Raw genomic sequence first — 16293 nt, forward strand, 5'->3', positions numbered from 1 at the left:
TGGTGCTTCAGAGTCAAAGAGGGTGTCTTGGGAAAGATACGAATCAGCAGCTCCTGTAGGGACTGCGCACAGGCGCCTGCTCTGTTGGGGGCCGGGAGCTGCGGGAGCAAAGAGCCCTATTCCACAAACCGTCCGGTGACTGGGAACGTGTGAGTAGTCCGCAGCAGGGGACGTGACCCACGGGGCTACTCTACACGCAGGTCCCTCGGCAGGTGCAAATGGTGTCCCCAGCAGCTACACAGAACCCGTCATCAAGGAAGCAGCTCCTGTTGGGGTCATCAGATTTTTGATTTAGCTCAGCAGAGCCACAGTTACTCCAGCCTTATAGAAAGAGATGTTGATAAAGGGGGCGATTTAGTTAAAATGGAGGGTAGGGTGAAGGGTGCAGCTGGGCGTCAGAAGTGATCGAGGGCCTTGCTGGGTGGGCTTCCAGGGTGAGAGCAGAGCCCAGCCCTTAACTCTTGCTCAACTGTCCCCTGCGGAGTCTTTGCGCCCCCTGCTGGCAGATACACAGGCCGACTCAGGAGCGCAGCGTGGGCGTGCGCATGCGTGCCTCCCCAACCCCGCTCAGACACGTGAGGCCTTCATTTAAGCTTGAGTAATAAAAATTTATTGAGAATCCCGGGGATGGTGGCTACTGCCTCCCAAAGAGGGAGGAACCAGCACTGCAGGAAATCACTTAGAAATTACACACGGTCCCAATAACCCTGGCCAACACGGGGAGGAAGAAAGGCATTCCCCTGAAAATCAGTTAGTCTTCATTCATCCTAGCAGGGTTGGGAGGACTGACGCAGAGGGGCCATCACATGACGCTGGGGATGGGGTGGGGGTGTGCCGGACTCCAGGCTCAGGCTGGCTCCTCAAAAACCAGGGGAGAAAAGAGATCCACTTCTCTGGGGGTGGAGTTCTTGGTCACCAGGCTCATTTCTTGCTCTTGATAAGGCTGTCACTGTAGAATTGAGACGAAGTGATGACATTAGGGGACACAAATCAGAAGCAGAGCAGCTCAGGAACTCCCTCCTCAGCTCTCTTCCCAGACTGCCGGTTTGTGTGGGGGAGAGGAGGCAGGTACTTGGAGATGAACTGCAAGACCCCATGGAAGTAAACATGCATCAACCTTACCTGCCCCTGTGGGCGCCAGGCGGCCAGGTGAACAGCAAACAGGAAGAAAAGAGAAGCGCACATGTGATTGACAGCTTCAGGCCCCACCCAGCCCTCAAACCTCCTTTACTCCCAAGAGAGAAACAAATGGGTTGGAAAGCCAGGATTTTAGCCTTTGGTTTGCTTAGCCACTGCCAGTTCCCACCACTCCTTTCCTAGCATCCTTCCATGGCCCCAGGGCAGCAATTTTAGGGCTCCTGAGTACACTATCATCTTTCACTTTTCAGTTAGACAAAACTTTACTATTTAAATGCTTTTTTATCTGAATAATCCTATTTTATCTTATAAAATTAATCCTGTGAGATTCAAGTTAGGAATTGTCAACCACCCACTTTAAAAAACCTTGGTTCAGAGAAACATGTCTTTCCAGGGTCAAGCAAACAAACTGGTGACAGGCTCCAGAGCCCGTGACCAGACCCAGGCCCTGTCGTTTGTGATGAACCACTGTAGGTCACGTCTCTCACCGGGTGAAACTTTCATCCTGTAGGTTTAGCACAAGGTTGTCAGCAGTGAGATAGATACGATTCTGGGATGTGGCAATCTACGGGCAGGGGAAGAAAGATGTGTTAGGCAAAGGCGACCTCCATTCCTGTGCCTGCAATCCAGTAACACCGAAGGACATCTGTGGGTCAGGAGCAGGGACACAGCTCTGCCCTCACACAGGATGGAGAGCAGCAAGCACTGTGCTGTGTTAGTAATGGGGGCATGAACAAAAGGTCAGGGAGCCCAGAGAGACCATTTTTGATGGGGGAGAAGTGTCAGAGATGCCAGTCTGAGTAAAACCTGACCAAGCAAGATTCTAATTTCCTCACTTCAATGTGCTTTAACTGAGAACTTTCACTCAAGCAGCCGCATGAGCGCTGCCAGGCTCCCATGCTCACCGTCTTGGAGATGTTCTGAGCTGCTCGGATCTTGCGCAGCTTGATGTAGCCAGGGTTCTTGCCCAGTGCTTCTCCAAGGTGAGCAGGGGTTAAGGGTTCACACAAGGCTAGGTCTCCACCACTGGCCCTAGCCTTACTCTTCCTCTCACTCCAGCCCTCCTCTGGGCCGTCAGATCCAAGGTTGCGCCCAGATGGCCCGTGCCCAGTCCTACTTTGGTCCCCCACCTGTGGGCCCCCCTGCTTGCAGCTGCCAGGAACTGCAGGCAGCAGCACAAGTGGAGGTGAGGCCAGCAGCAATGTCGATCTGTCTTACAGTGAGGAACCAGGCCTCAGGCACCCTCACTAAGATTTCAGATCCCATTCAAAACCTCTACCCCCAGGGGGCTCAGCATCACAGACACGGGGTCGCATTCGCCTTGGTCTCATCAGCCGGCCCAGGAGGGGAAGGTGGAGTGCCAGCACTGGGCTAAGCTCTCTCTGGCAAAAGGATATCATCCTGGCGGCCTCTGCCTCTCCCTCGGCCTGCACTATCTTCTGCCGCTGTTCCTGCTTTGCTTTTTCCACCAAGAACTGGGCCCGCTGGGCCTCCTGCTGGGCTGTGGTGGGAGAGCAGGGGGTCACAGATGTGGGGCATCAGGAACCCCACTGCACTTCCTGCATTCTTGGGAGCCTTCACCTACTCCTTTTGTAACTCACCCACTTGTTTGGCTTCTACAGCAGCTGTGTACTCGCGGCTAAAGCTGAGCTCTGTGATGGCAACGTCGTCCAGGATAAGGCTGAAGTCCTTGGCCCTCTCTGTCAGTTCCCGTCGGATCAAGAGGGACACCTGGGGGACACGGTGAGGAGAGGAGAGGAGAGGTGGTCTGGGGGACTGGATGACTAAAAGGCAGGCAGGCAGGTTGCTGTGCCATCCGAGCAGCACAGCTCCTGAAGACAGCCGAAAGCACCCTAATTTTTAGTTCCTCACTAGAACACCTGAGTTGGAAAGGACTGGGTCTGATCTTTCCAGCAGGTCACACTGACTCCCTTTCTTCCACTCCCTCAAATACAGCATGCCCCGTGGGACTGCTGTTTCCTCCATGCTTCCTAACACTGACTGCTACTGAATTACAGTCTTGGCTCTCCCAGTTCCCCCCAGTGGCCATCAATTCAGCTTTTAGGAAGAAAACTAGTCACAACCCTCTTCTAATGAGCTGCCTTTCCTAACACCCAGTGCCTTGGGTCCAGGAGGGAAATGCCGACATGACACAGATGGTGATGGGAGCTGGAGGTAAACCTGGGCCCGCTGGGTGATCAGCTGTGAGGCGTTGAACTTGGCCACCACACTCTTGAGCACCTCGTTGACAATGGATGGCAACACTCGCTCCTCGTAGTCAAGCCCTAGGCGCTGGTACATGCTGGGAAGCTCCTGGGCATTGGGTCGAGACAGCACCCGCAGGGAGATGTTCACCATCTGTAGGTCTAAGGGTAACATCAGCAGGGGCTGGTCAAGGCCACGGGGCCTCATCTGGCCACAGCCAGACACCCTTAATTTACTGGTTTTCTCTTCCCCGCACTTCCCTCTAAGGTAGTCAGCTGGACAAGATGCAACTCAGCACAGACCAAACACACACTCATGCACTGTGAAATTTTCCCCACGCACACCCCCTCCACCAGTGGAGGTGACCTCTCTGTGTGCCAGTGAACTGTGTGCAATCTCTACTGCAGGTGCTGGCATGCTGTGTCTGTTTCCTTTACTATACTGTAAGGAATTAAGGGCAGGGTAGTGTTTTATGAATCCTTTATTCTCAGGGTCTAGGGTTGAGTGAATGTTAAGTGACTTGCACTAAGAACAGTATAAAAAATGTAGTCTCAGGTGAGCCACTTGCCTCAGGGTGTACATGACTGTGTGTGTGCATGAGAGAGAGAGAGAGGAAGAGGTCTGGGGAATCTCAAAGGCATGGCTTCCAGGTATGGTCTGGAAGGGAACAAGTGCACCTGCGGAGTTGGGCCAGGTTCCCCCAGGACAGGGTGAACTATGGACACAATTAGTAAGTCAAGCAGATGAAGGAAGAGAAGGCTTTAAAGCAAGGCTTTGATCTTGGCAGTGAATAAGACAAAGGACAAACAATGCTCTGAGTTTGTTATGGGGGAGGGACAGTTAATCAAAAGGTGCAGTGTGTCCAGAATGTTCTGCATCAACCTCAGTAACAGAGACTTACAGTCCTTTTGCAGATGTGGAAACTGAGGCCCAAGAGACAGTGACTCCCAAGTGCCCAGACCTACCTTTGGAGCCTGTGGGGGAGGAAATTTTTCGGGGTCTGGCCCGAATGTCATAGATGATAGGGTACTGGAACCAAGGGATCCTGGAGCGGAGGAAACAGGTGTAGGTATTAGGAGACTGCAGTTTCACTAGTTTCCCCCTCACCACGTGTTTCTTGATCTGTTCCCCTTAATGACAAGGGACAAAATGCTCGTCTTCCTGTGGAGAGCATTTTATGCGCTGCTGTCATTTTGGGCAGCACCCATTGTCCTGGGAGATGGAGTGAGAAGGGAAAGAGCAGCGCTGAATCCTGTTGACAATCCTACTACAGCCACTGGTGGTGGTGGGTAGGTGTTCAAGGGTGAAGGGTCAGGGTCAGTCTGCGCTGCCCGCCATTACCTGAAGTGGAGGCCCTCAGCCAGAATGGTGTCCTGCTGCACGCCACCGATCCGATTAAAGAAAATGGCCCTGTGCCCGCCTTCCACTGTGGGGAGAAGGGTGGGGATGAGGCCGGGTCGCTGCTCAGAGTACGTGCTAGTCCCTTGTGGGGCGGATTAGTGGCTGGGTGAGCGCAGGGACCGACGGGCCTGGGCAGGGGTCTCGGGAGGGGCAGGTGGAGTCCGGAGAGCGGGGGAGGTTGCTCACCGGTGAACACGGACTCGCGAACGCCGTAGGCTACGGCGCCGGCCCCCAGCAGCAGCTTCAGCGCCGTGCCCATGCCGCGGGGCCCGGAGGGCAGGCGTCCCGCTAAGTCTTTCAAGTTCTGGGCCATGTCCGATGGTGAGGCTGGCGGCACCAGAGGCCAGAAGTGGGTGCCGGCCCGCCTCTACCCTACTCCACTTTAGGGATCACACCCTTCACACGAGGGTCCAGGGCAGGAGGCACTCGCGGGAGAAAGGGCACCGGAAGTGTACTCCTTTCTTCCCGCCCCCTTACCCCGCCCGCTGCGGACCTGAATTTCGCGCATAGGAATTACGCATACGGAAGTACCCGCCCCGTTCTGGAACACGGACCTCCCAGAGAGGCTTCGGTTGTACCAGACAGCAAGTCACCGCCCTTACCAAACGCCCACTTTCAAAATGGCAGCCGGAAGGACCCTTGCGATTGGGGCGTGCGCGAGGTCCTAATTTAAAGACGTTACACGACTTCCGGTTCGGTTTAAGATGGCTGCGCCTAGTGCTGGGTTCCAACCTCGTGAGGGGCGCGGTGGGGAGCAGGGACAGGGCTGGGATCCTGTGGCGCCTAAGCGGCCCCGACTCGGGGCAGGAAGCAAGATCGGAGGCCGTAGGCTCATTGTGGTTCTGGAAGGGGCCAGTCTGGAAACAGTCAAGGTAGTATGGGACAAGCAAGTGGAGTAGTAGTAGATTGATAGGGTAGGATTCCGTGGAATGAGAGCGGGGGGCTCAAAGTGAATGGAGAAAGCAGAAAGGTGAAATATGCTTTTGGAAGGAGAGTGGTGCAGTTGACTGTTTCTTTGTTTAATGTGTTGGATTGGAAGTTCTCGGTTTCTTCTCTTGAATCCCATTTCAGCTCTCACGGCCTTGCTTCCAATTGATTTACCAGCATTCTGTGGTATAAAGTTATCTAAGGGGAGAAGAGTTTTGTCTATCTTGTAGTCCCACGTCCCAAGACAAGTTACTGGCAAAGGAGAAAGGTAGTTACTGTAGCTTAGTCTGCTCACTCTTTTATTCATAAGGACTTATTTGGTTAAAAGGTGCCTACTGTCACCATCCTCTGTGTGACTCTCCGCTTTGAAACACTGGATCAGATCATCATTTAATACTTTTAACATTTTTACTTTTACCTATCAATTCAACTCTTTTCCCACGTAAATCCAGAAATTTCCATCTTCAAAATTGTGCAGTATTCTCATATTCTCATTCCTCTTTCTTGTTTCTCATCTTTTAGAGCTAAACTTGTTCAATGAATAGGCCCAGAAGAAATAGCGCTGGTTTAGAAGTCAGTTCTGGATTTTAATCTTGGATCTTAGTCTTTAACTGTGTGGTCTTGAGAAAACAAATTTATTCTCAGTTTGTATAGTGGGGTTAATACTGTAACTGTGAAGCACACAGGGGATTGTGTGAAAGTTCTTTAAAGGTAGTACATTTCCATAGTAATGTCATCTTTCCTTCCTCAACTACTGTGGCACTTTATTAAGCTTGCAGTCTAGAAACCCTTTTTTAAAGTGACCAGCTAATCAGGTTTCCTTTTTTTTTTGTAATTGATATCTCTGACCTAATTATAGGTTATATACATCCTCACTTAGTTGCCTGTTTTTCTCACTTGTTAATTCTGAATGTCACTTAGTCACTTCTTTATTCATATGTTCCATGGAACAACAGTAGTACCTACCTTATTGGGCTCTTGGATTAAAGGAGTTAATATGTGTAAAGGGTTTAGAATAATAATGCCTGTCACTTGGAGTTAGTTATTATTGTTACTGATTCCAGGTTACTGATTTCAACTTATTAAGAAATTGAAAATGTCATGGCCAAATTAAAATTCCTAGAGCATGCTCTGGAAGAATTTAGGCCAAGTTACCATTAATGGTATTCCAAGGGTGATAGACGTCATAGCTGGTTGAAATCTTCTGTATCTTTTGTTATGTTGAGCCTTCCTCGTGCTGGTATGTCTTGCTTCTGCCAGCTTCATCCAGGCCTGCTCTCTCCCATTTATTTCTTATACTCCAGTCTCATTGGCCTTCTTTAAGCTCTTTGAAAGCACTAAGCTCTCTAACACCTTTAGGTCATTGCACATAATGGTCTCTAACTGGAAGCTTCCTTCACTCAGCTCTTTGCTTCATTAATTCCTACTTAATGTTCATTTAACAATTACTGAGTCTGTTATGCTGCTCATTCTTCAATTATTAGGTTAAATTTTACTTATGTTGCTTTCTCATAGAAATGACTCCCTTCCTGGTATAAATCAGGTCCTCCTGTTACAATTCTTTAATGAATCATTTACTTTGGCTTCATGATGTTTATCACAATTCAGTTAAATATTCATGTGGTTGTTTACCATTTGTCTCCTCCTCTAGAAGACTATGCGGGCAGAGAATCACGTTTAACAATTTTTTTTTCTTATATCGCTAATACTTATTACAGAACATGAATACACATGGTGTTCATCCTGATTATTCTAGTTAGTGGCTTTGAAGCTTATTAACCAGAACCTACAACAAAAAAATTATATTGTGAGCCAGACTACATGAAACTAATTAAAAGTTTCATAAACCTTAAACATGTGAAGTACTTGTTTCCTATTCTACCTTATTAAAAGAACAAAAGCCCTGGTTGTATCTAATCGGTTGGAACCGGATTCTTCTATTCAAGAGCTTCTTTTTCTTCTATAAACAAGAGTATCCCAGGGGATTGTGTGAAATTTCTTAGTTCTTGGTCTTTTGTTCTTTCTCTATGCTTAGTTCTTGGTCTTTTCTTCTTTCTCTATGCTTTACTCTCTGTGACAATCTTATTTCAATTATTCAATCAGTTTCAAAATCTACATGTCTTTCCCCCCAAACTTTTTGCAGTCATGTACCTTAAGATGTGGCCAGACATACAAATGTTCTATTGCTAAATAGAAACTTAGCTTTTCAGAACCTGTATCTGTACTTTTTCAGACTTTTTGCTGACCACTGTAATGCTCCTTAGAATTCCAAATTGCAAGTTGCAGTTACCTCTTTTAGTTGCTATAGAAAATATCTAGCTATAGCTTTAGTATCAAACTTCTAGCTGCTGCTTTCCAGGACAGAGTTGCCAGGATAGTATTCCTCACTCATTCTCCTGCCCGTTCTTCCAGAAATATTTCTGGCTCTTGTGCTTGGTACTTGAGGATTCTGCAGTTCACGAGGCAGTTTCAATTATAATCACTGCCTGTCAGTGTCTCAGTTCTCACTTTTTCAGCATCATGTTCTTTCTTCACATTTCTGCCTTCTTGTTCTGTTCAGACCAGACCTTTGCTCCTGCATCTTGAAACTGGGAACATCCTTCTCAGTTTTACTTCTGAGAAAAGCCTTCCTTGATTAAACTACCTCCTGCATCATTAGTTTTTTCATACTTCTTCCTGTCCAGGTTTGCAGTTCTTCACTTAGTGTTTGTTATAAGCAAACTGAGGGTAGTGACCTTGTATATTTTGCCCAGGGAATACATGTTCCTGTGATGAACAAGCATTCAGCCTTGCTCACTAACATTACTCTTGCCTGGTTCCAGAATCCCTCACTGGCTTTGCCTAAGAGCCACGGGTTTTAGAATTAAATCCTGTTTAGAGCATTTGAAATTATGGGTTGTACCCTCCCTTTTTTTTCCCTCTGAGATCAGTTACAGGGGGAGGGGAGGAGTAAATACCGCACAGTGGTTCCCTGACGGGCTTGCTGCCCCCCTCCCCACCGAGTGTCTGGTTCAGGGATGTGAAGAGGGCCAAGAATTTGCCTACCAAGTTTCCAGATGATGATGATGGCTTGGGGACCACGATGTTGGCTAGGGCAAAGCAGCTTATGTTGCTTTCTGTCATATTGCCTATTCTTTAGGTAGGGAAGACGTACGAATTACTGAACTGTGATAAGCACAAGTCTGTGTTGTTGAAGAATGGACGGGACCCGGGGGAAGTGAGACCAGACATAGCTCACCAGGTAACTCCAGGGATACAGCTCCCACCCCCTTGAGCCTCTGATGGAGGGTAAGGCAGCTGCATGTGACTTTTTCAGTCTTACCTCGGCCTTGGTTTCTGCCTCCCCCAGAGTTTACTGATGCTGATGGACAGTCCCCTGAACCGAGCTGGCTTGCTGCAGGTTTATATTCACACACAGAAGAATGTACTGATTGAAGTAAACCCCCAGACCCGAATTCCCAGAACCTTTGACCGTTTTTGTGGCCTCATGGGTGAGAACTTTAGCACTTAAAACTTAGAATGGAAAATTTAGAACAAACTTGGCAGTGGTGAAGGGAGGAAGAGGAAAGGTATAAATGACGTGGAGTTTTTAAGCGGGGGGAGGGGGATTATTTTCTTCCCATGTGGGGTAAAGCCTGTGTGGGTTCCTGGCTGAGTGAACTCATTGCTGTACAACTAGTCACGTGCTTGACAACTGCTTGCTTGTAACATTTTAGGAGTATAGTGGGGATGCAAGAGCTACATGGAGCTCACCTTACCCATGGGGTTTTCTGGTTAGATTACTGGGCAAAAGTGGGGTCTTCACCTAGCTCTGAACTGTTTTTTTCTCCCTCTAGTTCAGCTTTTACACAAACTCAGTGTTCGGGCAGCTGATGGCCCCCAGAAGCTCTTGAAGGTGAGGTATTGACTCCTACTGGCTGGAGGTGCAGTTCTGAGAATGTTTTGGGGTCTGACTGTTCTCTTTTCCTTTAGGTAATTAAGAATCCAGTGTCAGATCACTTCCCAGTTGGGTGTATGAAAATCGGAACTTCTTTTTCCATCTCAGTTGTCAGTGACGTACGAGAGTTGGTGCCCAGCAGTGACCCTATTGTTTTTGTGGTTGGGGCCTTTGCCCATGGCAAGGTAAGGTCAAGGCTCACTCCTCGATTCTTCATAGAGCTGAAGCTTAGTACAGAATTCAGAGAGCAGTTAACATTTTGGCGGTGCTTTTCCTTGTAAGTTGGGAAATAATATCAAAACTGGGAGACAATTGAGGGTTCCATATCCTGCCCCAGGTGCATCCTCTGGGGACTGCTGGCGTATTAGTGATAGTGAAAGCTGGGACCTTCTTTATCCTTTATACAAATCTGATATTAAACAGCACTGTGAAATACAAGCTCAACCCTGATTTTCCTGCCCTAAAGAGGGTTGAACCTGTAACAATGGCAGAGCCAGCTGACAGAATTATTCTCTCTCTAGGTCAATGTGGAGTATACAGAGAAGATGGTGTCCATCAGCAACTACCCCCTTTCTGCTGCCCTCACCTGTGCAAAACTTACCACAGCCTTTGAAGAAGTGTGGGGGGTCATCTGACAGTAGAACCTTGTTCTGAAACAGACTGTCGACATTGCATCCCTTGACTCCGCTTTCAACTCACTGCCAGAAGAGGACCTTCCTGCCCTGAGACTGTGGAGTTCAGGGAAGCTGAGGCTGTACAATTGCTCTTTGTTTATCCTATAAATACTGTTCTTGGACACACGTGTTTGTAAATACTTGTCTGTGCATTCCTAAACTTAGTAGTTATCTAGTGGGGTAAACTGATTGTTCTCCTCAGACTTCATGGAAAGATGTGAGGTCACAGCATTTGTAGTTTGGCTCCAAAGTTCTGAAGATCACCGGGCTTTACAGGAGACAGTCTGGCTGTTTCAGCCATGGCAAGCATGGAGAACTCGCCTGAAAGAAAGCAGCCAGGAATGCTAGCAGTGAAAAACTGAACAAACAGAAGTGACTTTATCTGGTACAGTTCCAAGGTAGAAAAAGTGGAGCAGGCGGGGCCTTGTACCCCTCCCTTCCCCCCCATGGGGGGGGTGGTGGCAGGGGCACATATACAATCATAGTAAATTGGCAGAAGAAAAACAAGATTCCTGGCTGTAGGGGAGAGATAAGGCAACGTGCACGGGGGAGCCTGGAGGGGAGACGTGGGCCCCTCTAACTCCTCCCATGAGAGTGTCCCCTTTGGCCCCAGATGAAGACTTGGCTGGCAACAGAGGCACCCCAAGGGGTACCCTGTCTTTCCACTCCTCTGTGTTCTGTGCTCTGAGGCGATGGAGTGCTGTGAAAAGGGAGATGAGCTGTTCCTGCACAGTCCCGCTCTAGGCCACCTGCGAGAGGAGAGATCTGACTGTCAGGCTGGCCCGTCACGCCTGCCAGTCCCTGGTTTATAGTGATGCAGCTGCTTCCCGGCAGGCCTGAGTGGTCAGTGCCCCATACTGTGTTTCCTAGAAGCCAGGCCACCTTGAGACTCACCCCAAATTTCCATTAGTGTCCCCCACCCTGCAGTCTGTTGCTGTATTCTGTAAACTGGTAGTTCGCAGTGTAGCTAAAGGCAAATTGATTTTACTTACCAGGGAAGCAGATTATTCCATTTTCTTTAACTTCTCCTTTCTTGGCACCATCACTTTGCGAATGTAAGGCAATATGAATAGTAGGCTCAAGAAGAAGACGTGGCCAAGAAAATGGATGGATTTATATACCTGTGGAGAGACACCACTGAGGTAGACAAGGGGCTCGAATGGCTCTTGCGGCCTGAGATCCGTCTCAGTGGGGCCCTCCCATCCTTGCCTGCAGGCCCTCCCTCACCTTAAACCATTTGTCCCAAGTGAAGAGGCAGAAGGCAGTCATCGAGTAACCCATGAAGAGCCAGTGGATGGTCTGCTGCACCAAATAGTAGATGGGCTGTAGGGCAGTGATGGAAGCCAGGTTGCTCAGAGTTGGGCTGTCTCGGATTAGGCTGGCCGCCTGGGGAGGAAGCAGGGGGGGGCCTCAGTGTTTTTCCCCTCTCATAGTCCCCTTTTACCCCCCACCCTTACGGCCTACCTGTCTTTCCACGATAACAATGAGGAATTCCATCTGGAAGCAGACCAGGTATCCTGAGTGCAGGCCGTGCCAGAGGGCCAAGAAGAGCAACGAGAGACCTTGGGATAATACTTTATTTCCAAGGAACTTGAGTCGTTTAAAGAAGTAACTAGAGAAAAGGATGGGTAAGAAGGGGCCTCAGATCAGGCCCTGCATTCCCACCATTCTGCCTCCAGCCCTCAGCACTCTGAGGGGTGCAGGGGTAGTGGCTGGCTCCCGTCTGGGCCACCCAGGGTAAGGGAGGTGGTGCCATCTGATTAACTGTAGAGATGCAAGCCGGTGCAGTTGACTCACGTCAGAAAACAGACCTAAGGCTTGGCTGGTCCTTGTGCAGCCACTGCACACACCAGGTGACACCTGAGTGCCTGCAGCTGAGGTGGGGAGCACAAATAAGATGTGTATACACAGGGCAGCAGAGAACAGGAGAGTGGTGGCAGGGCTGGGATTGAGACCAGGGACTCAAGGCACTTAAAATCTTGCTTTTGTTTTTCAAATAGAACAGGAATGGTTTTTGGGGGCAGGGGGGTAGGGAAAGTATGTGGGTGTGTGTGAGAATGACAGGAGGTTCTACCCAAAGTGGGGAAAGATGGACAGTGGTGACAGAATACAGCCCTGCCTTCAAATCTGGGAAAGCAGCAGAAGGAAGGAGCCTGGCCCAGACCCTGCCTCCAACCCAACGGGCTTACCGGGCCACCCAGGCATTAGTGTTGATGTTGAAAGAGGCGATGGTGCCAGTGAAGCGGGGGGTTGTTTCAAAGAGCCACACCTTCATGTTAGCACAGGCATCCCACCTGGCCTTTCCACTGGCTTCAAAGTCATTGAAGCCCAGCCCCGTCAAAATGCACACTCCTTCCTGGCGGAGGGACAACGCAGTTAGGGGCTCTTGCTGCCCTCTCGCTGCCTATCTGCCCGAGCCCCCACACAGCTTGTTGAAAAACAACCCTGCTTTATCTTTTCTACTTACTGTGACCAGCCAACAGGTGACGTATTTGTACAGCACAAACTTGCCCCAGAGCAGCATGTACAAGCAACGGAACCAGAAAAGGCGGTTCTTGAGAAGAAAGAACATGTACATCAGGGATGGATACCACCCAGGCAAGGCAAACTTCCTTTCCAAACGTGTGGCTGCCTATTCCATGTCCACCTGACAGTCTGTGGAACTGCCTTATGACAGGCTAGGAGGAACAAGCAGGGAGCCCGGGGAACATCCATTCACCTTTTCTTGGGAAAGTCCCAGAAACAGCAATGTCTTTAACTCTGCTCCTAAGGTACTGAATATTTGGAACCCTAGGCACTGAGGGACTGTTACACATCCATGTTCAATGTTAATTGAAGGAGATAAACCTACCCAGAGTGCGTATGGAACTGTTGCAAGCCTTTCAGCTGGGCAGGAGCAAAAGCCAGCACTTCCCCCTCCCTTGGTTTTTGAATTCCCTAGAAGCCCCCAATCTATCAAGAGAAGAAAACAGGCTGGAGAGGACCAGAAGCTGCTGTGCACCAAGGAGCCCCTTGGCTGTAACAAAGCAAGCCAGGAGCTGCTCCTGGGGAGGAAAGGGGTGCTACAGTGCACCTGGCACAGCCCTGTGCCCGCGAAGGTCGTTCAATGCTGGCTGGTGAACATGTCCCGGCCCGGCTGGCACTGACACCAACGCTCACAGATCTAGAGCAAAACCAACATGCATTTGTAGATGGTATCACCCCCTTCTTGAATATCTACAGGGACCCTTGCCTGTCCATTTTCTAGCTCTGATACATTTAAGAACATAAAGCTGCTGCTTTCGGAAGCACTCACTTCATAGTCCTCAGTGAGGAGATAGTCTTCTGTGATGTGGGGGCTGAGCAGAGTGTAGCCCACTAGGTAGACAAGGCCCAGACTCAGACGCTTGAGAGCAGGGACGACGCTGGAAAGGGACAAGCTGGGTCATGATGGGCAGAGGTGCAGCCCTTCAACCCTCTGCACTTAAATTGTGGAGCGTGTTTCAGAGTGTGGCCATCCCTCTGGAGTGGGACGAGCAGCTTGCTGCCCGAAGGCCTCGTCCGCTCTCGGGGAAAGGCGTCTCAGGGGCACAGGGAAGGAAGGGCCGTGGGCAGCAGTGTGGCTGAGAGCCTGAAAACCCCATGTGGAGGAGATGACAAAAACTGATTTTGAATCTGCTCCTTCCCATCCCAGTTGAACGGATGCTCCAACACAGGCTGAGTGAGCTCTCAGTGAAGGGATTTTTCTGGTAACTTCTACATTTTTCCACTGTGAAATACATTTTTATATATTTAACAATCTGTTTTCTTTTAACTGAGAAAATGGGCTTTATAGGGAGAGACATGTCTGGTTCAGGCAAAATCCTGTGGCGTAAAAGTGACTTTTTACATCTGTACTACAGGGTCAGAACGTAGTAACCTAGGCTGGAAAGGGCCCACTACCCACAGCGAGCAGGTAGGGAGGGCCCATCAGGACAGCCGCAGCCTGTGCAGCACGCCTGTGAGCCGGGCCATGCTGGAGAAGGCAGCCAGGGCTGGCCTTCAGGACGGTTACTTCAGAAGTGGCTCTGAATTGGGTCAGACACCTATAGAGGGGTCTAGACCAAGAGGGGCAATTACCTGTTTGGTATCTTCCCTGGGACGTCAGTCAGCTGCCCCTGCACCAACTTCATGTAGTGGTTCATTGAGAACTGTGGCCCTACCAAGAAGGCTCCATAGAAGTAGGCGAAACCAGCAACTTCCAGCAGGGAGGGGACACCCCGAATGGCATATTTCTGTTGCTCAGAGGACAAGGAATTCTATGCCGAGAAGAGAATGAATGGTTCAGGATAGCCTTGAATCCCGCCCAAGAGCCAGTTTTAGTGCTCGCCTCCCTTGTGCCCCACTGAACTGGGATTCTTCCTCTTTGAGGGGATGATATGCAGAAAGTAGCTGCTTCACAGGGCAGCTCAGCAGCAGTTCCTGCTGTGGCTTTTCCAGATGCCTTGCTGGCACTGATCTCTGGACTTTGTGCAAGAGCTGGATCCAATCACATTAGATTTGCTGATCCTCGCTCAGTGCTATCTGAAAGGGAGACCACAGGCTGGAGAGGAGGAGGGAGCTCTGCCCTGACACTCGGTCCAGGCCTTTGGTAACAACGGCCTTTCTCCATCTCTCTGGTTAAATTCCTTAACCTCTCTGTGGAGGGAAGGGCACTTACCTGGTCTTTCCCTCCATCAAAGTAGTCAACAGCCAAACCTGAGCAGAGAGAGAAGTGCGGGTAGAGGAGGGGAGAGGACACGGAGGGTGTGGCCAGGAGAGCCCCGAGTGGGCTCAAGGTCGGGGGGGCGAGCTGGTGTGCGGAGGCAGTGACCACCACTCACCGATCAGCTTCAGGGTCAGGACACAGTGTGGCATTGTCCACTTGATATCATAGTTGCCTGTGGCTGTGTAATAATATCCAGCAAGAAGGTAGGCCTAGGAGAGGTGAAGTGTTATTCTACCATCACTACTGTTTATTTTCTCCTTGCTCTGAACTCCACAGTATTTTTTTATTTATCCTTCCCCTGGTCTCATCCTTAAAGGCTTTAAGAAGTTGCTATAAATTGGGAATCTGAACTGCAAAGGGGAAAGAGATTTGCTCAAGGTTTCTCAGCAAAAGGAGGGCTAAGCTGAGCACTGAGATGCTTAGATCCTGCAGCTCTAAGTTGACTTGCTGCCTTGCCTTTCACTGATTGCCCTCATGGGAAGCCAGGCTAGTCCTGGTCAGTCGAGGAACTTGAAGGGCATAGTCCTATGCAGAGGATTAGTGGGTGCCTTCCTTGAGGCAAGTGAAGTGTTACCACTGAGATCTGCAGATGAAACTCCAGTGGCCTGTGAAAAGCGACCTACCCACAGTCACACTGCTAAGTTGTGGGAGAGGCGAGAAAAAAATGGGATCACCCAGTTCACTGCCCTCTCTCTCCACACCGCTGCCCCCTACTCCCAGCTGCTGTCCGCTACAACCTGAGCTGCCGAGGGCAAGGCGGTTACCATCTGGAAGAAAAAGGTGGTGAGGACGGCAGTGATGGTGCGGCCCATTAGTCGAAGGATGAGGAACTGAAGCACAATACATAGCAGGGAGTGGTAGAGCTGGTTTCCTGGATGCAGAGAAGAGAGAAAATAGCAAATTTTAGCTAGGTTTTGTTTTTTTGTTTTGTTTTTGTTTTTTGCATTCCCACCCACCCTTCCTGAGACTTCTAAGCACAAAGAGAACATATAAAGAAAAAACTTTGGTATTAGGATATTTTTTCAAAATGGCCTCATGTTTTGGAGGAAGGGTGGTAATTAGTTGTATAAATATAAGGGATTGTCAGGGAGATACTGTATTTCTGAATGTTTGCGCTAAGGGCTGCTCCTGTAGCGACTGCTTCAGTCTGTCACCCCGTAATAGCCACAGCAGAGAAAATGATGCCTCTCTGCTGATGGGGTCTGGCAATGGCAACCACTCTCAAAATGTTTTTCCTGGGAGACGAATGTACATGAAGGGCAAAGTTAAGCTGTGTTTCTGTCCCT

General features: G+C 49.6%; 3 protein-coding genes and 1 non-coding gene across 4 annotated transcripts in view; 1 reads left to right on the forward strand and 3 right to left on the reverse strand.

Annotated features, from left to right (window-relative positions):
* Positions 1 to 587: 587 nt before the first annotated feature.
* Positions 588 to 5214, reverse strand: PHB2 (prohibitin 2). Its single transcript, XM_057492564.1, has 8 exons — positions 4930 to 5214; positions 4684 to 4768; positions 4308 to 4387; positions 3319 to 3503; positions 2739 to 2868; positions 2535 to 2638; positions 2043 to 2120; positions 588 to 1702 (listed from the first exon to the last, which is right to left on the reverse strand). Exons 1-8 carry the CDS (start codon positions 5054 to 5056, stop codon positions 1622 to 1624), a joined length of 870 nt encoding a protein of 289 aa, XP_057348547.1. The 5' UTR covers positions 5057 to 5214; the 3' UTR covers positions 588 to 1621.
* On the reverse strand, positions 2210 to 2475 carry LOC118924892 (small nucleolar RNA U89). Its single transcript, XR_005029780.1, has one exon. It is a non-coding gene; the product is annotated as a small nucleolar RNA U89 (small nucleolar RNA).
* Positions 5215 to 5363: 149 nt separating the features above from the next.
* Positions 5364 to 10403, forward strand: EMG1 (EMG1 N1-specific pseudouridine methyltransferase). Its single transcript, XM_036909975.2, has 6 exons — positions 5364 to 5615; positions 8810 to 8911; positions 9020 to 9161; positions 9507 to 9565; positions 9643 to 9792; positions 10129 to 10403. Exons 1-6 carry the CDS (start codon positions 5448 to 5450, stop codon positions 10240 to 10242), a joined length of 735 nt encoding a protein of 244 aa, XP_036765870.2. The 5' UTR covers positions 5364 to 5447; the 3' UTR covers positions 10243 to 10403.
* A 229-nt stretch (positions 10404 to 10632) lies between these two features.
* Positions 10633 to 16293, reverse strand: part of LPCAT3 (lysophosphatidylcholine acyltransferase 3) — a 31689-nt gene continuing 26028 nt past the window's right edge. Inside the window, exons 3-13 of the mRNA XM_036909973.2 lie at positions 15772 to 15878; positions 15123 to 15216; positions 14960 to 14997; positions 14380 to 14558; positions 13577 to 13685; positions 12749 to 12835; positions 12471 to 12637; positions 11746 to 11893; positions 11509 to 11667; positions 11274 to 11402; positions 10633 to 11030 (exon numbers count right to left, since the gene is read on the reverse strand). Of these exons, the coding sequence (XP_036765868.1) occupies positions 11286 to 11402; positions 11509 to 11667; positions 11746 to 11893; positions 12471 to 12637; positions 12749 to 12835; positions 13577 to 13685; positions 14380 to 14558; positions 14960 to 14997; positions 15123 to 15216; positions 15772 to 15878 (1205 nt within the window). The 3' untranslated portion in view covers positions 10633 to 11030; positions 11274 to 11285. The remainder of the gene's footprint in view (positions 11031 to 11273; positions 11403 to 11508; positions 11668 to 11745; positions 11894 to 12470; positions 12638 to 12748; positions 12836 to 13576; positions 13686 to 14379; positions 14559 to 14959; positions 14998 to 15122; positions 15217 to 15771; positions 15879 to 16293) is intronic.

Source organism: Manis pentadactyla, chromosome 14, assembly GCF_030020395.1.
Source record: "Manis pentadactyla isolate mManPen7 chromosome 14, mManPen7.hap1, whole genome shotgun sequence".
Classification (NCBI taxonomy): Eukaryota; Metazoa; Chordata; class Mammalia; order Pholidota; family Manidae; genus Manis; species Manis pentadactyla.

Bases quoted from the DNA above. Each gene is read 5' to 3' on its own strand.
- EMG1 (XM_036909975.2), top strand. From the start codon at position 5,448: ATGGCTGCGCCTAGTGCTGGGTTCCAACCTCGTGAGGGGCGCGGTGGG. The intron at 9,162-9,506 runs GTGAGAACTTTA...TTCTCCCTCTAG, and splicing joins CCGTTTTTGTGGCCTCATGG to TTCAGCTTTTACACAAACTC. The intron at 9,793-10,128 runs GTAAGGTCAAGG...TTCTCTCTCTAG, and splicing joins GGGCCTTTGCCCATGGCAAG to GTCAATGTGGAGTATACAGA.
- PHB2 (XM_057492564.1), bottom strand. From the start codon at position 5,056: ATGGCCCAGAACTTGAAAGACTTAGCGGGACGCCTGCCCTCCGGGCCC. The intron at 4,769-4,929 runs GTGAGCAACCTC...TTCTCCCCACAG, and splicing joins TCGCGAGTCCGTGTTCACCG to TGGAAGGCGGGCACAGGGCC. The intron at 1,703-2,042 runs GTGAGCATGGGA...CCCTGCCCGTAG, and splicing joins CTCAGAACATCTCCAAGACG to ATTGCCACATCCCAGAATCG.